Here is a 24,993-nt window from a genome sequence, read left to right on the forward strand (position 1 = left end):
TGTTTGATGACTCTGTGTGTTAATTTATGTCCTAATGGTTGTTAGGTTGACAGCTATTGCCGATAGGAGTGGGCGTCGCAGGAGCCAGTACAGCTCATTGGAGCCCAGGCAGCCTGTTCTGCAGACCATTCAAAGCCCTTGCCCTCCCCAGCCTCCACCTCCCCTCTTTCTCACTCCTACACGTACCAGCCAAATATTTCATCTCTTTCCCCTAAACAGGTAAAATGATAAGTCGTGCTGGTTTAAAACCACATGACACTAGCATGGGGTTATTTGGGTTCTATGCAGTGTTAGAGAGCCTGGCATAGCATCTTTGGGAGCAATTTCATTTCCCCCAGAGAAGGAAAATACCTGAGACTGTTCACAATGGAATGATATAGACTATGGTTAAGTGATAAGTGAGAACATAAGATTTACGTGAACTTTAACAAAAAATCTCCATGATTGGGTTTCCTTGAGCCCAAACTTGACATTTCTCTTGTATTATCTGGGCCACTCTGTCTCTTTTGTAACTAAGGGGGTAAAATTGCTTCCTATAGTATTACGTGACTAGTACTGAATATACAGAATTGTTAATGGCAGTTACTAAATTGTGATGAGATTATTGGTGAGTTTTATTTTCTTTCTTCTTTTCTGGATGTATTTACAAGTTTTTACAATGAATGTGCATTAATTTTTAATCAATAAAATAAGTCATTTATACTAAAAGTTACAAAAGTGCACATATAAAAATACTACAGATATCCTTGCCATAGTAAAGTAATTTTATTCAATTTTATTCAGTATGTTCTGACTGGCTGAGTACCTGATAGTATAATAATGAGTCCTACTATTTATATAATTCTTTACACAGATTTTCTCAAACGGGACATATAATAATAATTTAGTAATGGTAACGGGATGGATAATATCCCAAAATGAGGAAATTGTGGGTAAGATATTTTAACTTGTTTTTCAAGAATTATATAATTAGCAAATAGCAGAAATAGAGCAATATTTCTGAATCCTAGAATAATTTTCCTTTTTTATATGTTGTAATATCTTTTTCCTCTGCCATGTATAACATTCTGCTAAATCCCATGGAACATTTAAAGAAATATAAGGTCATGTTCCTGTAATTAAACAGTTTATAATACAGTTGAGGTAAAAAGACAGATGCTAACAGTTAATTAGAAATTCAGTTGATGGCACAGATAAAAAGTACAGTGCTTAATACAGTGCCTGGATGGACTGATGGACGGACAGACGGATGGACAGATGGACGAACGGGTAACAGGATTGCTGGCTGGCTAGATATCTGGCTGGATGGATGGATGAGTGGATGGGTAGATAGACGATTGGGAAGACGGATGAGCAGGAGGGCACATGGATTGACAAGTTAATTAGCGTCGTAAGACTATAAAGAAGAAAAGTTCACTCGTCACAGATAGTTGAATTTCAGTAAATATCTATTGATTTTTATTGGCCAGAAATGTTTCAGGGAGGAGGAGGTCAAATAGCTAGACCTTCAGGAACTTGTTAGAGTTTGACTCTGCAGAGAGGAAGCATGGGGGACTTCCAGGCCAAGGGCTCAGCATGAGCAAAGGCAGACAGAAAGAGCAAGATGTGACTGGGAGTGTCTCATCTTTAGAAAAGGAATGACTTTTCTAAAGCAAAAAGTTTGGTGAATAGGTTATTTTGAAAGTAGTATGGTACTGTATCATAGAACATCTTGAATTTCAAGCTGAAGTATTTAAATAACCCATAAGCCTGGGCAGCTATAGAAATTTTTGCATAAAGTAATTAATGTTATAAGGAAAATGTTTTAGGCAGCAAATCTGGTAAAAGTATGATTTTGTACTAAATATAAAGGATATGAGACAGTTTAAGCAAGGTAAAGATTTAAAGTACTCAACCGAGATTTTTTAAAGTATTTTTAGAAAGGACTGCACATGCTGATCATGCTATATCATCACTAAAATATTCTTATATATAATTGAAATTTCTGAGATAGTTATGTCAAATTCAGCTTTAGATAAATAGGTATTCTCACTGAGAACTAAAAGATTACATGCGAAGATACGAAGCTGGCATACAAATCTAGAGGCCTCCAAATATTTCATGCATAAAATTTAATAAATTTTTCATATGCTAAAGGAGAGGTAATTATTTCTTCTGGGATATTCAACCTAAAGACTAGACATGTCAGAAAATTGGTATTTCTTGCATGTAAGTTCTTATTGCACTAGGAGAAGTCGTATACATTGTCACTTCTCTTTAAACCTATTAATTATTTTATCTTACAAAATCAATGATATCATCACTTGAATACAAGTGGTTAACAGTGAAGCCTTTGAACAAGCTATGTGGGTTAGAATCCAGCCCAACCACTGAATTGCTAGTCAGCCCCAACCAAGTTTCTCTGTTCCTCATTTTTCTCATCCATGAATGATGATAATAATAGCACTAACATCTTAAGATTGTTGGGAGGATTAAATACCACGTAGTAACAATTCATAAATGACAGTCATGTTACTAGTAATGATATATAATCAATGAGTAATATACATTCATCTTATTTTTTGTGATCGTTTACCTATTTTGTTTTATTTGTTTTTAAATCCTTGATAGAAAGAAAGCCAGGATCCCATAGGGATGTGTCTGGGTTCTGCTGAGTGAAATTATAACTCAGCATATATAATGTAGGTTGCTCCTAACTACAGCAAAGCTGACCAACCTCTTACCTTCCATAGTGAGCCATCTCTATGGATTTGGACTGATGGATGCAGAAGCCATGGTGATGGAGGCGGAGAAATGGACCACTGTTCCCCAGCAGCATGTGTGTGTGGAGAGCACAGACCGACAAATCAAGTAATGTGTGCTGCAAGCAGACAGTATGACAATGCCTTGAAAGAGAGCAGGACAGTGCAAGTGCTCAAGATCACCCTTTGTTACGCATGGAAGCTTAAACCTTGTGTAGTTTTTTCTCATGTAATTATAAAACTCTAATAGAATGTCTAGGAGGCTAAGCTGTTACATCCCCATGAGTAGAACCCAAGGATTCTTTAAAGCATCTCTAAAAGGGTCCTGTGGGGTGACCCTTAAAGATAAGCATTCTTTAGGTTTCTACTCTGTCAATACTTTTATTTGATGATCCACTTATTCTCCATAAGTCAATGTGACCAAAAAACTAAACCTTAAGTTGTGGAAACTTAACTACATAGCGTGTAATTCTCCAAAGAGTGGTGGAAAATGCACAGTAAACGAGACGGTGGTTTATTCAGAGATTTCGGGGCCTATTCCCGTATTTCAGCTGCACAAACTTGGAGGCTGTGCTGGCAGGATTTACCATGCGATAGTGTGAAGTCTCTCCTAGGTGCTGAATCCAAAGAGTAGGATTCCGCTTCATGACTTTATTCATATTTTGCTTTTGGCTTTCTTTATAGAGTTGGCTCTCGGAGAAATATTTAGAAACTTTGGTTGTAATGAAACTGGAGCCATTATAATTCTTGAAAAAAGTTGTTAGGAAGCAGAAATAAATGGACTAAAGTTTTATTTTTCCTATTCTGCTTCTTTGTAGCAAAGAATAACAAAAAGATAAAAGAGTGAAAAGTTAACCAGTATTTATGCAGCACATATTATGGGCTAAGTGCTAGAAACTTCATATGTGTTTTCTTATTAAAACTTTATAAAAACTTGAGTATTATTGCCATTTGACAAATGAGGAAATGCGATTAGATGGAATATATTTTTATTCATTTACAAATTCATTTACCAATTTGGCAGTTATTTTTCTTGCAATTACTGGATATCAAGCACTGATCTAGATTTTAAGGAGAGACAGGAGAATAAGAAATGCTTCCTACCCTTGCGGAGTTTTCAGTCTAATGGGAGTCAAGCCAAAAAATATAATAAGTAGATAATTATAAATTATAAGTGAATGTTGGAAATAAAAAAAGTTAGGAAGCATATTTTTTCTTATGGTTCAATAACGGTCTCAGATAGTGAAATTTAAGCTTTGACCATGAAGGAAGAGAAAAAGCCATATGAAGAGCAGAAAGAAAAATAAATAAATAAAAGCACTTTGGCCAGAGTAGGGTATACAAAGGCCCTGAGATGGGACACTTAAATTATCCCAGAATTTGAACTGATGCCAGTGTGGCTGAAGCCCAGTCAGTGTTCAAGGGAGACAGTGGAACAGGAGGAAGCTCCTGAAGAAGACAAGAAACTGTAGGCAAGAGGAAGAGTGTGCCCATGGGTTATAGAGCAAGGAAATGGTAGCCTAGGGTCAGATCCCAAGGACGTGCTAATCCCCAGTTTTCACTATATCACAGTAGCCTATGTTAGTGGCTCTCAAAGTGTATGCCATAAATCAACAACATCACTGTCACCTGAGAAGTGCTTATTCTTGGGATCCGCCCCAGCCTTACTGAATCAGACCTTCTGGGGCTGGGAGCCAGCAATCTGTTTTTAACAAGGTGAGATTCTCAAGTTCAATGTCCCGCACAAAGATAATAGAACCTTAAAATTCCCCCTTTCCTCTCACTTGGCATCTTTCTTGCTATCTAACTGGTGTTAATCCTTTAAATGACCCAGTCTTTGGGGTGATAGCACTGTGTCCTTTAGTATCCAGCAACCAGCTGCTTGCGTTACATCATGTAATCTCTTTCTAGGCCTGCAGGATCACTCCACTGAGCTCTGCCACGTACTTTGCTCAAATTCCTTGTCTTTGTTGCAGGACAATTCGCCCCAACAGTGCAGTGCGCTCCATCTACAAAGCTTCGGGCTGCTCCGATAACCCCAACCACCACGTCAACTACTTGGAACATGTAGTTGTGCGCATAACCATCACCCACCCCAGGAGGGGAGACCTAGCCATCTACCTGACCTCGCCCTCGGGAACCAGGTCCCAGCTTTTGGCTAACAGGTACAGTAATGGCCTCTGCCCATTGGTGTGTAAGGGTCACCCCGACACTCAGCTATTCTTTAGGGAAGAAAAGGCTAGCTGCTCCTTACTTACTACACTAAGAACTACCTAAGGAGTTACTTAGGTGTCCTGATGGGACGGTCATAGCTCTCACTGCCCATACGTAAGTGCAAAGCTGCCTAGACTCTGTAGGCGTGAAACAGTATAACATTTAATTGTTCAGTAATATGAAAAGGATACTGCAGAAAAACTCAACACCCACCATTGCTCTTTATCCTAAAAAAAAAAAAAAGAAATGCAGAACACTAACTCTTTAGGCCTCTTAGATTCTCTCCCCTGCCCTCAAATGTCTTCTGGCATTTGCTACAGATTAACTGAATTCTCTTGCCTAAGCACTTTCTAAAGTTCAAGGAAGTTCTTTTTGTTTTAAAACAGGTATTGGCAAATTTCTTTTCTCTAGAGAGCCAGTTAGTAAATGTCATGAGCTTTGGAGGCCATATTTCTGTTTAATTGTTCAGTAATATGAAAAGGATACTGCAGAAAAACTCAACACCCACCATTGCTCTTTATCCTAAAAAAAAAAAAAAAGAAATGCAGAACACTAACTCTTTAGGCCTCTTAGATTCTCTCCCCTGCCCTCAAATGTCTTCTGGCATTTGCTACAGATTAACTGAATTCTCTTGCCTAAGCACTTTCTAAAGTTCAAGGAAGTTCTTTTTGTTTTAAAACAGGTATTGGCAAATTTCTTTTCTCTAGAGAGCCAGTTAGTAAATGTCATGAGCTTTGGAGGCCATATTTCTGTCACAACTATTCAACTCCACCGTTAGAGTGCAAAAGCCCCTGTAGGCAATGTAAATGGATGGGAGTGGCTGTGTTCCAATAAAACTTTATTTAGAGGCCAGATTTGGCTTGAGGACTGACTGTCGTTTGCTGACCCATTTTAAGGGTTGGCCCTTTAGTCTTTATTGCCCAAGAGGGCCCTCAGTTTCTCTTCTTAGCCTCTTCCATCTTCCTTATTTCTTCCAAACATTTCTCCAGGAGGTAACTGTATTGCCAGGACCCTGCTGAAAGGCCAATATGTTCTAGCACAAGTTTCCTTTTGCTCCACTGGCTTTTCAAGTGGTTGGGATTATGGGCAGGGCATGCTTATCAAAAAGTGGGACCAGATGGGGAAATGTCAGGTTGTCCTATACACTTCATTCTCATTATGGTTCTAAAATACAAACCATAACCAGAAGCCTAAGAGGTTCTTTAATTTGATATTTTTTTTTTTCTCCAAGTGAACATCTAATGGGAGCAAAAACTTTATCATCAATGGCACATAAAGTCCAAATGGAAGCCAAACTTTTATGTAGAAGTAGCCACCTGTCCACATGCCAGGTGACCATGGCAGCGGTGATCTTTGTTAGGGTACTATCAACAAGTCAGAGGAGTTGAGAAGCCAGGAGCTGATGCAAGCCTGCAGAACTGAAAGTGAGACTGAGCAATTGCCAGTTGCTTTTCAAAATCCCCAAACTTCATCTGCTGTAAGATAGTGAGAAAAAGAGAAAGCAATAAACAGCACTTCTACATGACAGTGACTAGGAGTACAGATCCCAAAATCTTCAAGTGCATTTTATTTCTGTGCTTGGAAGACTTGCTATGATCTTTAAAACCTAATGTCTTCTATTTGGGTATGGGGAAAGCTGGACTTAGTGCTTTATGAAGCTCAGCTTAGCCAGAATCAGTGTGTGCAGGTGCGAAGAACAGAAGGATGCTTTGGCATCAGATCGCTGGGCATGCCCTCCTCCCTCTGCAGACAGGGGTCTCAGCTGTTGCCTGCCAGGTAATTGCCGCTACCTGCATGATGCTTCTTTCCAGCAAGCACGGCCTTCAGATGCACAATTATGTGATTAATGGTGGCCACACCAGCTTGTTACTGAAGCCAGGGAAGACCTTTTTCTCTGCCTTTTTTCTTTTCTTTAGTATTATTCAACTGTGTTGAACTTGAAAGAGTATCCAGGTGAAACATGCAAAGTACAAAGGTTTGCTTCTTGTATGTGTGGCTCGTAGGCCCCCTCCATCGTAGAAAAGTAATCCTTTTGCAGTTGCTGTTTGCTTGGAAAACTCTGCCTCCTCAGACATTCTGGGCTCTTCCTGCATATTTCAGTATTTTTTGTTGGCTTCCCCCAAAATGACTTCAGTAAGGAAACTTGTGAGCTGTGGATTCCATCACAGGCATTTGGTGGATTACAAGGTCACTGGCTTCAGTCACACATGCATTCTTCAACAGCAGACATCTGCTTTGCTCTTTGCAAAGTGCTGAACCCAAGGGTGCTGCATGACTTGTGTCAGAGAAAAGAAACAGGTATTTCAGACCCTCGGTGACTGGCGGTCATAAGGTTTACTTCAGTTTTCCCAATCAAGACCCCCCAGGGAATAAGGTTTGCACTCAGAGAGCATCTTCTGGGTCTGGAGCATTTCTTAAAGTGCTGCTCTTTTGTATATCTTCCATCTCAGTGCCAAAAATAAGTAGCCACCAAAAAGAGGTAGACAGATTGGAGGGGTGGAAGGAGGCTGGAGGCACCGAGAGATATAAAGGATGTTATGAATTCATTTGTCTACAGTTCCCCGAAACATAGCTCTGAGCAGCTGACTCCTTAAATGTAAAACAGCTGCACCAGGTCCCAAAACCACATATGGCCACCTTCCAGGGCCTGGCTCCCCTGTCCTTGTTGCGCTTGACACTAGTAGCATCCCTCCTACCAAGGCAGCTAAGGGAGGACCGTGTCTTTTGGCATTTTCTCCTTCTGGCATATCCTGAAGCTTTAATGTTATGAGAGGAAATATCTACTCAAAACTTCTCAGTCTCTGACCTAGTGGCAAGGAATCCTCATGTCCTGTTTCAAAGCACATTCCCAGGATTGGGAGCTGAGGGCAAGCAGCACAGAAAAAGGTGGGGAAGGGGCTAAGGGAAGGCCTGCTTTGCTCCTGGTGTCCTTCATGCTGGTCTGCAAGGCAAGAACACTTTACCTCAAGGAGAAGGTGAATAGGTTAGGTTTTAGAAGGAATTTGTGTATCAAAGATTATTAATGAGAGCAATAGTTACCCTGTTGGATAATTATCTTTCCTTCGAAGAAGTCAAGATTTCTGAGGACCACATACAGAACTCTACGAAGTTAAAAGATAGGACTTCTGAATAAAGTTTCCGTAGTGGGGGTCATTTGAGATGAAGAGGTAGAGCTAGCCGTGGTGGCAAAAGGGGGTCCCCATTTGATCTCCCCTCTTTCTTCATGAGGTAGGATTCTTTTGACGGTGGACTATGTGTTGGTTGCTGTGAGAAGAAAGGCTGCTGAGAGCCAGTTCAGACCCCGAATCTTAGGCTCACTCGATGTCATCTCTCCTTTCTGAGGCAAAAATTAAACACACTGACAATGAGGATAAACCAGGGAGGGGAGACCTGAGACGACAGCAACCACCCCTCCCTTATTACTTGTGACTGTTCTCCTTTTCAGTATTGACGAAATAGCTGTCATAGTCTTGGGACTTGAAAATATTATCTATAAGGGTAAATTTCCCAAAGGAAATAAAGGGGCCATGGTCAGCTTTCGAGAAGTCCTTATTTTCCTAGACATGTCTGTGAGGAATTTCTTCAGTATTATGTTTCCCCTCACCACAGCAATTCCTTGGGAGTTGATTTTCCACACAGTCAGTGAACTCTTGAAATCTGTGTAGGCCGTCTGGAGCCCCTCAGTGCCTCCCTGTCCCAGCTGAAGGGCACTTGCTAGAACTCCTGTGGAGAACAGCTGTTGGAGGGAGCACAGTTTACCAAGCATCTGCAGGTGCTGAGCCCCGGAAGGCACTCAGCAGCACTCAGAACTAGTCCAACTTGAGCTTTGTGCCCCATTAGCCCAGCAGGCAAGCACCCCTGGCAAGCCAGGTTGATCATTTAGTGGGTGGGAGCCCTGAGTAAACAGAGCAGTCCCGGGATGAACAAATGGTTAGTTGCTTCTCTTCCCTTTGTTTTCCTCCGCCTTCCCACCCTTTCGGTCCTCCTCTTGGCCTGTGCACCCTGCCAAACAAAAAGCCAAATTGAATAATCATGACAAATGGTTTACTTCTGGTGAGAATATGGAGGTCCAGTATCATGGGGGGAAGCTATGTGGGCTTGAGTTCTTTAAAATGTTTTTAGACAAAAGTAACATTGGTTATTAGCCTTTATTCTATGACATATTCAAATTCTGCAAGTGTAGAATTTTTCAAGCAAAAGTTTGTCCCATCAGATTCTTCCTTCAACTGCATTTGTTGTAGAATTATGAAAAGCTGTCATCATCTTTTTTCCCCTAAATCTCCCCCTCCCCCAACTCATTGAGTTTTAGATTTAGTTGAGCTGTGTTGGCTCTCTGTTCCAAATTTTGGCCTCTGACTGAAAGCTGAAACTTTGCCTCCCTCTCCAAATTTGATTACAGCTGAATATCTCTGCTTCTAATTATGATCTTAACTAGAGAGGAGGTTCACTTTCTGGACTCCAAACCCTATAGCATTTTATAATTAACTGTGTTTAAATGCGGATATGTTTGAATCATTTCTGTTGCTGCCTTACCCAAATGTTTAACGGCAAACTATTGACATTTGTAAAGTGTCATGCAGTATAAATTCATTTGTGACTTGAAGTACAAATTATACTTTTGCAGTGAAAGTTTGACATTCCACTCTCCATGTCAACCCTCTTCCTTCGTTCAATAGAAGGTTCCGCTTTGGAGTTAAGGTTGGGTTTGTCTTGATTTCACCGATTTTATGTTTGACTTTGGAAAAGTGATTCTCTCATCTAGAAAAGAGACCTAATAGTATCTGCCTCGCAGAGTTGTTACCAGTATTAAATAAGATAACATAACGCAAGTCCTCTTCACAGCCCTTGGCATAGTAAGCATTTAATAAGTGCTAACCTTTATTTACGCTGTGCTTCTCGAAGCACCTGGTGAGTGACTCAATCAAACACAGATGGCTGGGCCCCTCTCCCAGAGATTCTAATTCTGTAGGTCTGGGGTGAGGTCCATGAATTTGCATTACTAATAAGCTCCCAGGTGATGCTGAAGCTGCCTGTCCACAGACCACACTTTAAATAGCGTCGATTTAAAAGATCATCCAACTTTTTTATACATTCTTGTTACTTTCGTGTCATCAAAAGACTTGTGCAGTATGTGCTGGATGCTGTGCAAGTAATTTATAAAGGAGTTTAAAATATAAAGCAGATACACAGATAAAAGCCATCAACTATAAAATGGAATCTGCAAGAAAATCAAGGACTTACATCATATATCCAAAGAAGAAATGCATTTGGGGGTTGGTGAGTAAGTTAGTAATAGTATGCATGTTGAAAGTTTTAAAAAACTCATCTGTTTAGGTATTCCAAACCTCTAGAACGAGTACCTTTCTCTTAACCTTTCTCAAAGAAAGGATTTAGTTTAGGAGAGAGAAAATACTTAATAGTGTGTTTTAAATACCCTATTTCAGAAACAAGTTATTTAAAAGTTACAAAAGCCAACATCTAAAGAAATCAAAAACTGAAGCCAAATAAGTTAAGCATTCTACAGCTCTACTTTAAATCGTGATGAGGCACTAAAATAAAAATTTTTTAAGAAAGAAACCTTCCAAAAATATTGTTCTAATGTCTAATTCTGTAGTGAACATAATACTGTTTGCTTAGTAGTGGATAATTCTGAAATAAAGATCCATTTACAATTTTAGAAATAATTATGTAACATAGCTATTAGTATTTATAAAATGTCTTGTTGAAATAAATAGTTGCAATAACATCATAGAAGAATGTTGTAGCCTTGAGAGATTGGCTAGACCCTTTAAGTGAGAGGGAGGTTGGGGGAGCTTACAGTAATTATGTGAGTTATTTCCTGAGTTAATTCCTCAAAAGGATGTAGTACACTTAATGGCAGTCTTTTCTACCAGGCTTCGTCCAAAGTAATTTATTTGAACACCGCTCACAGGGATAGGGCTGTGGGGCACCATTTTAATAACTGGATGCGTAATTTGTGCCACCACATGCACATATCATTTCATCGAGCACATGATTATGAAGTCAACTCAGAGACAGGGTTTCGTTGCGACGGGAGATATGGACACAGGAGTGGCGTTAATCTACTCCAGCTTTGAGCACACTGGCCCTGACTTATTGACATTGTATCCATACTAATAATGTCGGCAAAGGTCTGGTTTCTGCTCTGTTGGCACAGCACAGACCTTCAAACTGGGCATTGAACTTTTTAGTTGATATACAGAGACCACACAATTAGAATCTTCTTAGCAGATGTCCAGTGGTTTGACATGATTGTCTTAAAGAAGTGTGTTCTTTGCAAAACACAACTTGTCTACCAGCAACATACTTCTCATTATATGCAGATGATGCAGTGCTTTTAAATGTTACTGTGCTCAAAATAGGGAATAGTTTAAGTACTGAATCAGAATTAAAATAAAGGACAGGGTGAGATTAGAAAACTAAATGCCCAGCTAGTTGAAACAGCAGCAATCAGTGTCTGTTTCCTTCCCCATCAACTCTTTTAGCAAAATGTAATGATTGTGTTTGGCTGCATTTTAATTCCTCCTCAACTTTTGTGTCTGCGTGAAATTAATGATCATTCCAGCTTTGCCTAAAGTGAGGAGACCAGGGGGTAACTGCTTAGCCAGATAGACAAAACCTGTTTATATTTGGGCTTTGAAAAACTTATTTGAATGCTAATTTATGAGTATTTCTTCTTGGCTCCCAGTTTATATTTAATTTTTGTTCCCAACGTGATTTTAAAGTGATGGGTTAGTCATGGAATGATTTTCAAAGGTGGACAGGAAAGGGTGGAAGGAACGAAACATAGGGTCTGCTAATCCAGCAGTCAAATAATTGACCCATGAGTAATTAAAAGTTGGCGGAGGTTGTGGAAACAAGACTGCCCCTCATGTGATGGCAGCCTCAAGTCTCCTTTGTAGTTTTTGGACATGAGGCAAGGAGCCAAATGTTCTGTCTAAACTGGGAATTGCTTTTAAGTTCCACACTCTTAGAAAGGTATAATGTGACAAGTTACTGCTTCAGTGCCCTCAAATGGCACAATGGCCTCAATGAATTAGAGCCTAAATTAGAACTGTGGGATAAGAAGTAGTTCTAGACTGGTTTTCCGCTTCCGTCCATTTCTATGTCACCATATTCTCTTTAGTAACATGTGTCTGTCAGGAAGGGCAATTTGAAAAAGCCCCTCTTTCCCCGTCTCTGTGTCTCCTTTCACCTCACATACATGCTTTCTACATACATGAAGGACTCTGTGTAGGTAAGTCACTTATATAATGACCCAGCAACTTCCTCCTGGCCAAGTCCAGTTTTAAGCCATAACCTTGTGAAATTAGCCCTATTGTGGTAGCACATGGATTGTAGAATCTCCATAAAGTGTACCATCCTTACTCTATTGAAACTCAATTGCAGTGTGGAAACATTCATATAAGGTGCCACTATTTCCATCCCTATTATCGTGGGGGAAAGCTTCCAGATCCAGTGAGGTCCTCACTGAAATATCACACCCCTCTGTTCAGAGGTAACCTTTATAGATAATATACGGGTATTCTTTAAAAGGGAAAAGGGCTTCCTGTCTATATAAGTTTTGAAAATTACTGCCTATCATTAACCCATTATGAAGAGTAACAAAACATATTTGACTATTCTAAAGATTTGAGATATTGTCCTCTAAGGAGACCTGTTCAACTTTAACTCGGCCTTTCCCAAATCATGGGATACTTTGAGAATGTTGCTAAATAATTTTTATTTTTCTTTTAAGGGCTCAGGAACATGTAGCAGGTGCTTTTCCTGTTTATCATTTTTCTCTAGGGAATACTGCTGAGTGTCAGCCATTTACCTAACAGCCCACAGCTGTGCCACCCAACCTTTCAGCTTTAGAATCCAGCTGGCATTTTAGAAGGAGCCTCAAACACATTGATAAAACACTTTTTAAACATTTAGAATTCTAATATAGTAAGTTATAAAGAGATTAGGTGGTTATTTTTTTGTTTTTAGAAGGGTACATTTTCTCCCAGTGGGAAGATCTACATAGAAAGTCAAATTATAACCACCAATTTGCTTGGTAAACGTGAAATTAAAGCAGGGAGAGCTGATTGCATGCTCTGAATAGCCATCAACATCCAGTTGCCATGACCTTTGCATTTGTCTCCATTGAAGGACAGATATGTCACAGTAACCGGACATGGTTACTCCTGAGACAATGCTAGAGATATTTTTCCCTTTCTGTTTGGCCCTGTAGCTCTTGAATTCTTATTATTTTTTCCATAAAAATAATAGATGCCTATGATTTTTAAATCAAAAGTTCTTTTAAAAACATCTGCCTCCTGCTCGATCCTTTACTTTTCACCTTTTAGGTCCCACCTCTACAGAAATCTTTTAGATATTTCTTTGGGTAGTCAAATCTATATTATATACTTATGTAAATGATATGCCTATTTCTTAATGTGATAGCTTTATACATTATCTATTGACATCTTATTTTTGATGAGAATTCTGTTTCCTTATATGATTTCCCTCATATTTGTATCCCTTAGGATTACATCACAGGAAACTGAAATAATTTTAGCTATTTCAAGTAGAAAGATTTCATGGAGGGAAATAAAACGTTAGAAAATCATTGGAAGGGTTGGAAGAGCAGAAAAATAGGCTGGAGTTCCAGGCATGACTCTCTGAACTAGATAAGATTAATGGGCAGAGTCTTTTTACTGAGGTCTAATTTACATACAATTCACTTTTTTATATGACTAATTCAATGAATTTTAACGTATCTATATGGTTGTAACCATACACCATCACTTTCAAGATAAAAAACCGTTCCATCACCCTCGAAACTTCCACCATGGCCCATACACATCCCTCCCAGTTCCTGACAACCACTGATCTGTTTCTTTTTATGCACCTTTTCTAGAATGTCATATAAATTAAATTGTACATAGTCTTTTGTGTCTGACTTCACTCAGCTTAGTGCTTTTCATATTCATTCATGGTGTTGTGTTAGTAGTTCATTCGTTTTTATTACAGGGTAGTATTTCTTTGCATGACTATACCATAATTTATTTATCCATCCATCCATTGAAGGACATTTGAGTTGTTAACAGTTTTTGACCATTATGAATAAAGCTGCTGGGAACATGTACCTGGAGTTCTTTGAGTGTACGTATGTCTTGACTTCTCTTGGGTAAATATATTGGAGGTGGATTATTGAGTTTTATCATAAGAACTGACAAATTGTCTTCTAGAGCATCTGCACCATTTTGCATTCCTATCAGTAGTGTAAAGAGTTCCAGTTGCACCACATCTTCAATACTTGGTACAGTCAGTCTTGAGAGTAAAGTCTTAACCTAGTTTCCCTGATTCACCAATGGTTATATCTTCTAGATTTTCTCTTGCATGGCCAGCCCCATGCCTGATTCCCTAAGGTAGAACAGTCTGTGGTCCCTGTGAATCTACTAATCAATGATGTCCAGGATGAATACAACCTCCAGTGATGAGCTGAACATATTGATGGATACAAAAAGGTCATTGATCATGGTCTTGCCTTGACCCTCACTGGGTTTTAAATAACAGATAAAACAGTGTTTTATGATTCTCTCTTAGGCTTTTTGATCATTCCATGGAGGGGTTTAAAAACTGGGAGTTCATGACCATTCATTGCTGGGGAGAACGAGCTGCTGGTGACTGGATCCTTGAAGTCTATGACACTCCCTCTCAGCTGAGGAACTTCAAGACTCCAGGTGAGTATTTCCTTTCTATAATTTGGATTGCTGTGTAGAAAAAAGTGATGGAGTACATTTTGGCCAAAGTGTGTTTCACGCTTACGCATCAGCATCATTCTTTTTCCTGTGATCGTATGTTTTGAGTTGTCTGCATGTATTCCAGTTCTCAAGACTATGATTTCAGAGGTAATAATTTAAGGGTAAGAAATAAAGAATAAATATTTAGATGTAAGTACAGGATAAAACATGACAGTTATTAATTGATGTTTCGGGATATAGGGTCCATGTTTCTACCTAGCTTCTCTTACTTTCTTTGTTCATAAACAAGCCACCCTTGTCCACCAGCAACGGGTTAAATTGCCAGGTCATAACAGGAGACAGGTTTCCTTAGTTATCTTTTTTCTGTGTTTACTCTGCATTTAAATTTTAGTGCAGGCAAGACACTGAGCTGGCCTATGTCAGCTAAATTGGTTACCACTAAAGAAAATAAATGATGATATTCTGCCCCAAGTGAGCCCAAGAGCTAAGGAAAAAGAAACTCTCTTGATATGTAAAACATGTAAATTATAAAATTAACAAAGGTCTTTTCAGGTGGTCTCAGACTCTTGTTGGTGTATATGTCTTACTTCCCTTTTCATGGAAGTTTATTTGTAACCTAAAAACAAAGGTATTTACAATATGCCGTGGGGCGGGAGATTGAACAGTTTTTGCAGCAGCCTATGTTGCCTGTGATGGAGCCCTATGGAGTACGTGGCTCAGTAGCAAATGATCTGCTTGATAACTAACCCAGCTTCCTTGCTCAGCTGTGGACATAACTTTGATTGTCTGAAATATTCGTGCTTCTCAATGCTCTGTCCAGTCCATCTGCAGAAGAATCAGGCCTGAGGGTGATTTTAGGACTGACATCCATTTCTAGCCCTCTCCCGATCTCAGAATAAATTAATCCAGACATTCTGTAATTAATTGAAAGGTGCATACCATTCAGGTACAGTGACTGCATAGAGAAGAGGAAGCACACGGTAGAACACAGTGGAGAATGCTGATGTACATTTACCAAACTTTAGTCTGCCAGTCAGATAGTTACTCATTCTGAAAGATCCATTTTTGGTCATACAATTTGACCATCTCTTTGCCCTGATTCTGTGATGTGGTTCCTCTGTGTTGCCACAGCGGTCTCATAATCAAAGAGGTTAAAACCAGCACGGTGGCAAGGTCACAATGAATAAGATAAAAGTTTTGTTAGAGTATCTGGGTCCAGCTCACCTCCAGCATGCAGCCTGAATATAATGGATACCAAAGTTTTATCCAGAAATCAAATGTTCATCAACAAGGCAGGGTCGATAGAAAACATTCAAGTAAACTAGATCCTGGTTTCCAACCACTTTCACTTGTTCATCATATACTGAGTTCCCAGGACCTCCCTCTCTCTTCCCTCCTCATTTAAGGCCACGCCCATGGAGATGCATGTGGTCATGGCACTCAGGGGCAATGGCAGCATGTGACCGGACTGTGCTGCCCTGACCAAAGGACAGCTCTCAGTTGATCCATCAGCAGGTGTCACTACAGAACTCTTACGTGTCCAGAGATCCCAGAGAAATAAACAGTTTCAAAATGTGGCAGTTGTGTACAGCAGGGGGTGTGCAGCCTAAAGCATAGAATCGAGAGTACATTCTCTGTTGAGAATTTAAGATAGTTATAAAACTAAAAGTGATTCTGCCCTTTATTGTCGCCATGCACCAGCAATTCTAAAGAATGTCAGTGAGAAAACTCTCTACCCCCATAAGAGCAAACTGCCCGAAGGGCACACTACTGGTTGATCTGCCATTTGTGTGCAAGGGTAAGGGGCTATGAATATAAATATCTCTGCCCTCAAGGAGTTCAGAGTCTATCCGGTTTACTATGATTCCCTGTGTTGAAAGCTCTCTGCAGTAGCCCATATAATCTAGATAGTCTATTTATAGCATCACCTTCTCCTTCACACTATTTAAATGTTCACTGTTAACCCCAGTCACCTTCAGTCATTTCAGAGATGTTCTTTTATGCCAGAAGAGAGATACTCCAATGCTATTACTGGCCTGGAGTCAGGAGCCTTTAATAGAAACACATGCTCTTTGGATATCCTTCCTTCAACCAACCTTTTTGTTCAGGATTACTCACACTTTAGAAGAAGACTTCTGCTACTCCCTTCCCTCCCCCCTCCCCTCTCCTCCTTTCCCCTCCCCTCCCCTCCCCTCTGTGTGTGTGTGTGTGTACCCCTCCCCTCCCCTCCCTTCCCCTCCCCTCTGTGTGTGTGTGTGTGTGTGTGTGTGTGTGTGTGTGTGTTTAAATACATATTAAAACCATCAGAAGCAGTTTTCTTTGTTTTGTTGCTTATCTTGGGTTTTCTATCTTGGGCAGAGTGCATTTATATGTTAGCAAGTAGAATGGATTTTTCTCATTCTATATTTACACAGCGATTTCTTAGCAGAATGTTGCAGTATCAACTGCAAAATCTATAGAATTTAGCAATTGGAAAAAGTGGTAGGGAAGAAAAAAAATAATGGCCCAAATATGGCAGTATTTGATGTGAATTGTGGCAGAGATTCAAAGGATATAAAATTATAAGTGAAAAATATAAAGATGGATTGCCCAAGCAAGGATATCCTTAGCACGTTTATGATATACGTAAGAAATGGCACAAAGGAAAATAATCGATTATGAGGCAGCACTCTTCAAAGCACTTAGGGTAAATTTTTAAACCCAAAATAATTGTAAGTTAAATGATCTAAGTTTTAGGGAGACCGATGGACTGTGATGTCCTTGTGTTACATGCTCCATTTGTACATTTCAGAGATGCTGTTAGGAAAGGGGTTCTCTTTTGCATTGCAGCATAAAGGCAGTCATATAGGTCATCATTTCTTGCTATGGCTTAATGCACACCACTTGGAATTACGAGACCAAACAGCACCCTGATTATGAAAAGAATAGTCCCTAACAAGTGAGTTCAAAGAAAAGCTGTCAGAGGGCAAACCACATGTAAACCAATGTGCTGGCCCAATGAAAATGTCAGAAAACAATGTGGCACAAAATATGTTCAATTTTAAATTTAAGGTTCCCAAACTGGAAATGAACAGGAAGGTAATATAATATAATGGTTTAAGAACACAGGATTTGGATCCACAATAGTTTTTTTTAATTGAGATATAATTGACATATAATGTTAGTTTCAGGTGAACAACAGAATGATCTGAGATTTGTATCTATCGTGAAATGATCACCACAATTAAGTCTAGTTAATATCCATCACCCCATAGTTACATAATCTTTTCCGTGTGATAAGAACTTTTAAGATTTACTCCTTTAGCAATTTTCAAATATGCAGTACAGTATTATTAACTTAGTATCTTGAAGCTTGGTTCTTGTGTATGTGTGTTGCTTTTGTATTTATTTTGTTTTGTTTTTTAAGATTCCACATATAAGTGAGATCATATGGTATTTGTCATTCTCTGATTTATTTCATTCAGCATAATGCCCTGAAAGTCCATCCATGCTGTTGTAAATGGCAATATTTCCTTCTTTTTTCTGACTGAATAATATTCTATTCTGGTGTGTATTTGTATATGTATATGCATATATATGCACACACACGTGTGTATATGTGTATGTCACATTTTCTTTATCCATTCATACATTGATGGAAACTTAGGTTGCTTTCATGTCTTGGCTATTATAAATAAAGCTGCAGTGAACATGAGGATATCTGTATCTTTTCAACTTCATGTTTTTGTTTTCTTCAGATAAGTACCGAGTAGTGGAATTGCTAAATCATATGGTAGTTCTATTTGCAATTGTTTGAGGACCCTCCATACTGTTTTCCATAGTGGCTGCACTAATTTACACTTCCACCAAGAGTACACAGGGTTTCATTTTCCCCATATCTTTGCTAACACTTGGTTATATCTTCTCTTTTTGATAATAGGTATTCTAACAGGTATGAGGGGATATAACGTGGTTTTGATTTGCATTTCCCTGTTGATTAGCAAGAACTGATGTTAGCAACAGAATTGTTGCTCATCTCTCTGCTGCTTTCACTTTTGGATTAAGTGATATTTTTAGGTTAACAAGGCCTTTGGGAAAAGACTCAGTCCTGTTGAGACCCTTGGGAAAGTGATCAACCTCTGTGCCTCAATTTCCTCATTATTGTTTATATCAACTATATAGGGAACACAAATACCTACCTCTTGGTTGTTGTGAACATTTAATGGGATAAAATTTACTTAGCATATAATTAGCATTTAGAAATGATAAGTGTCAATTTGTTGGTGATTATAGATGTTAACAGATGAATTAGGTAACACCTAAGGTTCACCATTACTGTGGCAGAGCCCTAGTCCTGAACCATGCCTGGATTCTCCGTATTAGACTGGAAGTCATAAGGGGAGTCCCTTCTAACAGCCTATTTCCAAGTTTTTAATGGTTTTGTCTTCATCATGTCTGCTTGTGTTCGATTATTTTTATGCGACTTTTATTAACCTTAATGGCCTGGGGGCAGTTTTTTCAGTTTTGGTGTGGTTTTTTTTGTTTGTTTGTTTTTTACTTTTTGCCTTAAAAAGTTTAGCTTTAGAAATCTAAGAAATAAAGGAATAAATATGAACTAAAGCAAAATGTTCCTTGTGAACATACCATCCAAATGAGGTTAAACACTTGTCTCATGTCTCAAGGCACCCCTGACCAGAAAATACTCTATTGTAGTGCTGTTCAGTAGAACACTGCAGTGCTGAAGTGTTCTATATCTGTGCTGTCCATCATGGTGGCCATTAGCCACATATGGCTACTGAACACTTGAAATGTAGTTAGTGTGACTAGGGAACTGAATTTTTACATTTTAGTTAATTTAAATTTAAGTAGCCACATGTGTCTAGTGGCTATCATTGGACAACACAGATGTTGTTGGATAATATAAATAGTGATACATTCCGAGGCTTGAATGACCAATTCAGGAATCAGGTGGAACAAAGTAGTTGTTTTTATCTTTTTTACTGATAAACAAAGCAGATAACATCAGAAGTTTTTGTAAAATTCAAATAAGACTTCTCTACCTAGAAAACCAAAGCTCTCTGTAAAATCCGGGGATTCTCTTAAATATCCATAATTTGAAATTCAGCCCAACAATCTGAGGTGTGTTCATTTTTCAGTCTTCCTATAAATGCTGATTAAGGCCTATTCTATAGTTGGCACTCAGTAAATATGTGGTGTGTATTATTAAATAGTTAATAATTCTGCAAACAGTGGGAAATGTGCATTTCTAGCCTTGTATCTGATGCAATGATTCATATGACTCTGCTTACCACAATTCTTCTACTGATGCTTTTTCTTAGGTAAGAAGGAATTAAATTATAAAGCCAAAGAGTAAATGTTCGATAACAATGTGGTTTCATTATTTCCCAAGGTAAATTGAAAGAATGGTCTTTGGTACTCTATGGCACTTCTGTGCAGCCATACTCACCAACCAACGAGTTTCCTAAAGTGGAACGTGTCCGTTACAGCCGAGTTGAAGACCCCACCGATGACTATGGAACAGAGGATTATGCAGGTGAGCTGGCTTCCAACTGGGACACAGGCTAAGGAAAGAAAGCTCATGCATCATCCCGCCATGCAGAGATAAACTTCTACCCATATTCTGATACATTTTCTTCATCTTCTTTTCTATTCCCCCCAAATCTTTGTATGTATATTTCTATATTCAAATATCCATGTTTTTTTTCTTCCAAGCTAATACCACACTGAATATAGTATTTCATATCTTTTTTTCCATTAAAGATATTATTAAGAATACATTTTCCTGCTGTCAAGTATCCTTAGCACACATTTTAAAAATAGCATAAATGTCCATCCTGTGATTGTACTGTGATATATTTAATCCATAGTCTGGGATGTGTATTTTGCTTAGAGTTTTACATTTGTTTAATAAGGTTTAGATGAATATCATTATTTATCAGTCTTTGTCTATACCTTTAATAATTTCTTTAGAATAGAGTTCTGTTCTGAGAATTACTACATCAAAGGGAATAATCAGTCTGAAGGCTTGGATAAGTTTTATCATATTGCTTTCAAGACTAAGATGTACCAGTCTACACTGTGACCAACTGTGTATATGTTTATTGCACTCATTCCTGCCAACACTTTCAAATTTTCATAGTTTTGATTGCTAGTAAATCTAAACATTTATTCTCTGTACAGCAGGTCCTCAAATAATGTCGTTTCATTCAGTGTTGTTTCGTTATAACATTGATGAGATGCTGTAGGAACTTAACTCTTGTTTATATCAACTAGCCTGTGGTAAAATTGGCTTCCTTATATGTCCTTTTGCCACAGTTCCAAGAATCTATCAACGGCGTTAAGTGAAGACTTACTGCAGTTCTGTGAATTAAATACAACTGTCTTCTACCCATTCTCTTCAAAGTGGCAGCAATTTTCTTATTTATAAGAATTCTTCATATGTTATTGTCTTTCATATTGTCTCATATTTGCCAAAAACATCTTCTCAGTTATCACTTGCTTCTGAAATGTAGTTTTTGTTCTGTGTTGTGTTGTTTTGACAGAAAAAGAAAATTGAAGGGTAATAGATAATAACACGATTTTTTAATAGATGTTTTAGCCTTTAAAATCAGCTAAATATTCACATGCTTTTTTTAATCTGATTTTTACATTTAGTCACTTATTCATCTAAAATTTATTTTGGCTTATGACATATACTGTGAAATGAAGTCCTGTCTTTATTTTCTAAACAGATTAACATCATTGTCTGAGTTAGTTACCATCCCTTCTTTTAATAGTTTAGGATATTTCCTTTATAACAATATAGTTCAGTTCTTATACCAGGATCTCTTATGGTAGTACCTTTTCTGATTTATCAGTCTAATAATTCATAGACCAATAACACCCACAGTTTTTTTAATGTCATGTATTTTGACAAATGCTGAATATCTGCTGCTTATTTTTATAGCAATTCTTAAATTCCCCTTTTAAAAATCCCACTTGAATTTAATTTGAATTTACATGCAATCTAATAGAAGAATTGATTTTACAATGTACAGTCTTTCTATCTAAAACAATAGACCATGTTCCATTTTACTGAAATCTTTTATGTAGTGTTATTAGTGTTATTCCTGTTTTGGGTCATGTTGCTATTGTAGTGGGAAATATTCCATATTTTTACCTAGTATGTGCTGGTATCTAGGAAATCTGTTAGCTGCTGCATATTTATCTTTTATCTGACCATTATGCTTAACTCTCTTACTAATTTTATATGTTCTAGAGTTGATTTTCTGGGGCAGTTTAGGTACTATAGCCATATCATCTGCAAATTTTTCTTCTCTTCCCCAGTATTTTTCTGATTCTTGCCTTGTTGCATTAGCTACCATTTTTAGGAAGATTCAATCCTTCTGTTATATGATGTATAACATTTTAGTGAATAAAGTTCCTTCTAATGCAGAATCGTTTGTAAATAGCAATTTAATGTACCTTTAGAGGAGAATTTTTTTTCCTTTAGCTCTCTGAGATTCTTTTTCTAGATACTAAAGATACAAGTATCTCATTGATCATCTTAACAGAATATCTTAAATATCTATGCAGTTTCTTTTATTCTAAACTGGTAGTATTCCAGAATCAATAACGAGCTTGGGTAATTCAGACCAATAGATCTAACCAGAGCTAGATTGTATTAGATTTTTGTCTTATTTTGCTTCAAGCTTGTAATATATTACTATTTATGTAATAATTAGCAAACCATGTTGTCTTCTCTGATAGGAAGAAGCATATCCAAAAATATAAATGAAGCATAATAATAACCTATTACTATGTGCCTTATGGTACGTTTCAATTAAAATTTTGAAAATGTTAAAAATCTGAACAGTTTTACATCTTTGTGGCTTTTCTCATTACATCTTCAAAATGTCCACATTGACACTTGTGAGAGAACAAAAATGATTATTTCATTATTACACTGTAACCTAAAGTGCTAAATTCCATCTGAGACAGATGATAAAATAGCGCAGTATATGAACTTGCCACACAGAGCCCTTTGGCATATATCAAGAATAAATGTTTTGGGAGGGATTTTTAATTGTAGAAATCATCTAGTGAAAATTTAGCGCCACCCATGACACCTCTTCTTCAAAGCTGTGATTTTCACCTTTATTAAGAATTCAGTCTGTCTAGAAGCACAGATGACATTACCATACCCAGATCCCTGTACTATTTCATCAAATTCCAAGGACTATGGGATCCAGAGCTGGCTGGATGTCAACTCTTACACAGCAGAGATACCCTGTTCTTGAGTACCATAGCAGAAGACAGCTAAAATGTCCCAAATTGTACTAGCTATGGAATTTACTTTAGAGATCAGTTTTAAGGCTTTGGTGAAAAGAGAGAGAAACAGTGCCATCAAATCATTCTTGCAATTTATCAGAAATATATTTTAAGTTTGCACTGTTTCAGAATGACTCATTTCCAACCAGATCATCTCTAATACATGATTTACTCTAAGTAGGAGACCTGGACTAGAAATCAGGATGTATGTTGATCCCAACTCTTCTAGCTGTATGATGCTGGGCAGGCCATTGTAACTCTTGAAAAATCTGTTTTCTCATCAGTAAGATGAGGGTGTTTTCTTCTAGAGTTTTCTCTGAGTCATTCTTCCCCAGTTCTACCATTTTATGTTCTTGTGATTCAGTAATTGCAGAACATAATCCCATAATGACAACAGGAGACTGATGTTCAACAGTAAGTCTTTTTGATTAAAGTAAGTATGGCTTAAAACATTTCTGGCACCATCAACTTACTGTTTATATATTTCATGCAATATATTTATTGCTAGTTAAAATCATATGAATTTTCAGTGGGAAGGAACTTGAAGATTATGAGGCTAAATGTCCCAAAATATGGAGAACAAGGAAAAGACAGTTAGTTCAATAAAGCAATATGTCTGTAACTATCTCGTGTCATTAGAAAGCTTTTTGTCAATCTCAAAACAGCTCCATCTCTCTGGCATTTTTTTCTGACTATGCATTCTCTCTAGTTCTATACCAAAGAATATGTAACGAGAGATTAGGAACCTTCATGCCAGGTCTGGAATTCTTTAAGCTTGCTCACATTTTTAAAATTTATGTGTATCTTTCTTTTGGTGAGTTGCCCATTGGTCTATGGGTAGGATGCAATTTTAAATCTGTTATCTGTGCCTGAAGTACCTGCTTTGTAATCCAAAGCTAGATGCTGATAAGTTTGTGCCTGATGCCATAATGGTGTTTCTTGCTAGCTACAGTATCTCAGAGGTATTCAGTGGCTTTAATGACCTTAGATGAGACAGGCAATCTGGTCCAAGCATTGAATGATAACTTTTTTTTTTTTCTGTCAACAGCCTTAACTTCTCATTTTTCTATAAATCCAACATTTTTATCATTATGCATACTTGATTGCAGTCTTTTATTTTTTTTTTTTTCCATTTGCTACAGTGGCATTGTTCATTCGAATCCTGAAATATTTGTTATCTCCCACAAGGCAGCCATATGTGCTTAGAAGAACAGGCCATGACTAGGATTTACATTCTTAATACTTAGGTAATGAGGTTTTCCCCAAAAATGTCTAGAGTTCATCTCTGGGCTTACAGCCACATTGAACATTTTTCCTCTATCTTAAACTCTCACTGCATAAGAAAAAAAAATCATATTGTATACCCAGTTCCAGGTAAATCCAACCAACTTAAAATCATTTTTTTCTAAGTGGTGTTCTAATTTCTTTTGGCAAGGTCCCTGCGACCCTGAGTGCAGCGAGGTTGGCTGTGATGGGCCAGGACCAGACCATTGCAATGACTGTTTGCACTACTACTACAAGCTGAAAAACAACACCAGGTAAGAGAGAGGCCAAGTCAAATCCCCCCAGCATGTCCCAGGTGTACCTGGGGGTTCCCACAGAGTCACCAGGAATCCTGATGTTCCCCCACCAGCACCTAAGCACAGGAAAGATGCTGCTGCACAAGCCCACTGCCTCCTTGTGTAATTCAAAATGGTAAAATCGATATCGCATTACGAAATACAAAATGTACCCATAAAGAAAAAAATTTTGATTCATTTGAAATATGGGATTGAAAGCATGCTCTGTGGATGCCCTGGACCACCAGAAAGATGAACAAGTGAGTCCTAGAGAAAATTAAGCCTGAGACATCATTAGAAGCAAAAATGACAAAGCTGACACTGTCCTACTTTGGGCACATAGTGAGAAGACAGGGTTCTTTGGAAAAGACAATAATGCTGGAAAAATAGAAGGCAGTGGGAAAAGAGAAAGAC

At 38.1% G+C, this 24,993-nt stretch overlaps 1 protein-coding gene across 4 annotated transcripts in view; it reads left to right on the forward strand.

The window, feature by feature from the left end:
• Window positions 1-24,993, forward strand: part of PCSK5 (proprotein convertase subtilisin/kexin type 5) — a 404,343-nt gene that overhangs the window by 232,999 nt on the left and 146,351 nt on the right. For all 4 annotated transcript variants that reach the window (XM_006918450.2, XM_015594534.2, XM_025051431.1 and 1 more), the window contains exons 11-15: window positions 2,733-2,850; window positions 4,718-4,906; window positions 14,553-14,689; window positions 20,100-20,243; window positions 24,456-24,558. In XM_006918450.2, the coding sequence (XP_006918512.1) occupies window positions 2,733-2,850; window positions 4,718-4,906; window positions 14,553-14,689; window positions 20,100-20,243; window positions 24,456-24,558 (691 nt within the window). The remainder of the gene's footprint in view (window positions 1-2,732; window positions 2,851-4,717; window positions 4,907-14,552; window positions 14,690-20,099; window positions 20,244-24,455; window positions 24,559-24,993) is intronic.

Source organism: Pteropus alecto, unplaced genomic scaffold (genome assembly GCF_000325575.1).
Source record: "Pteropus alecto unplaced genomic scaffold, ASM32557v1 scaffold95, whole genome shotgun sequence".
NCBI lineage: Eukaryota > Metazoa > Chordata > Mammalia > Chiroptera > Pteropodidae > Pteropus > Pteropus alecto.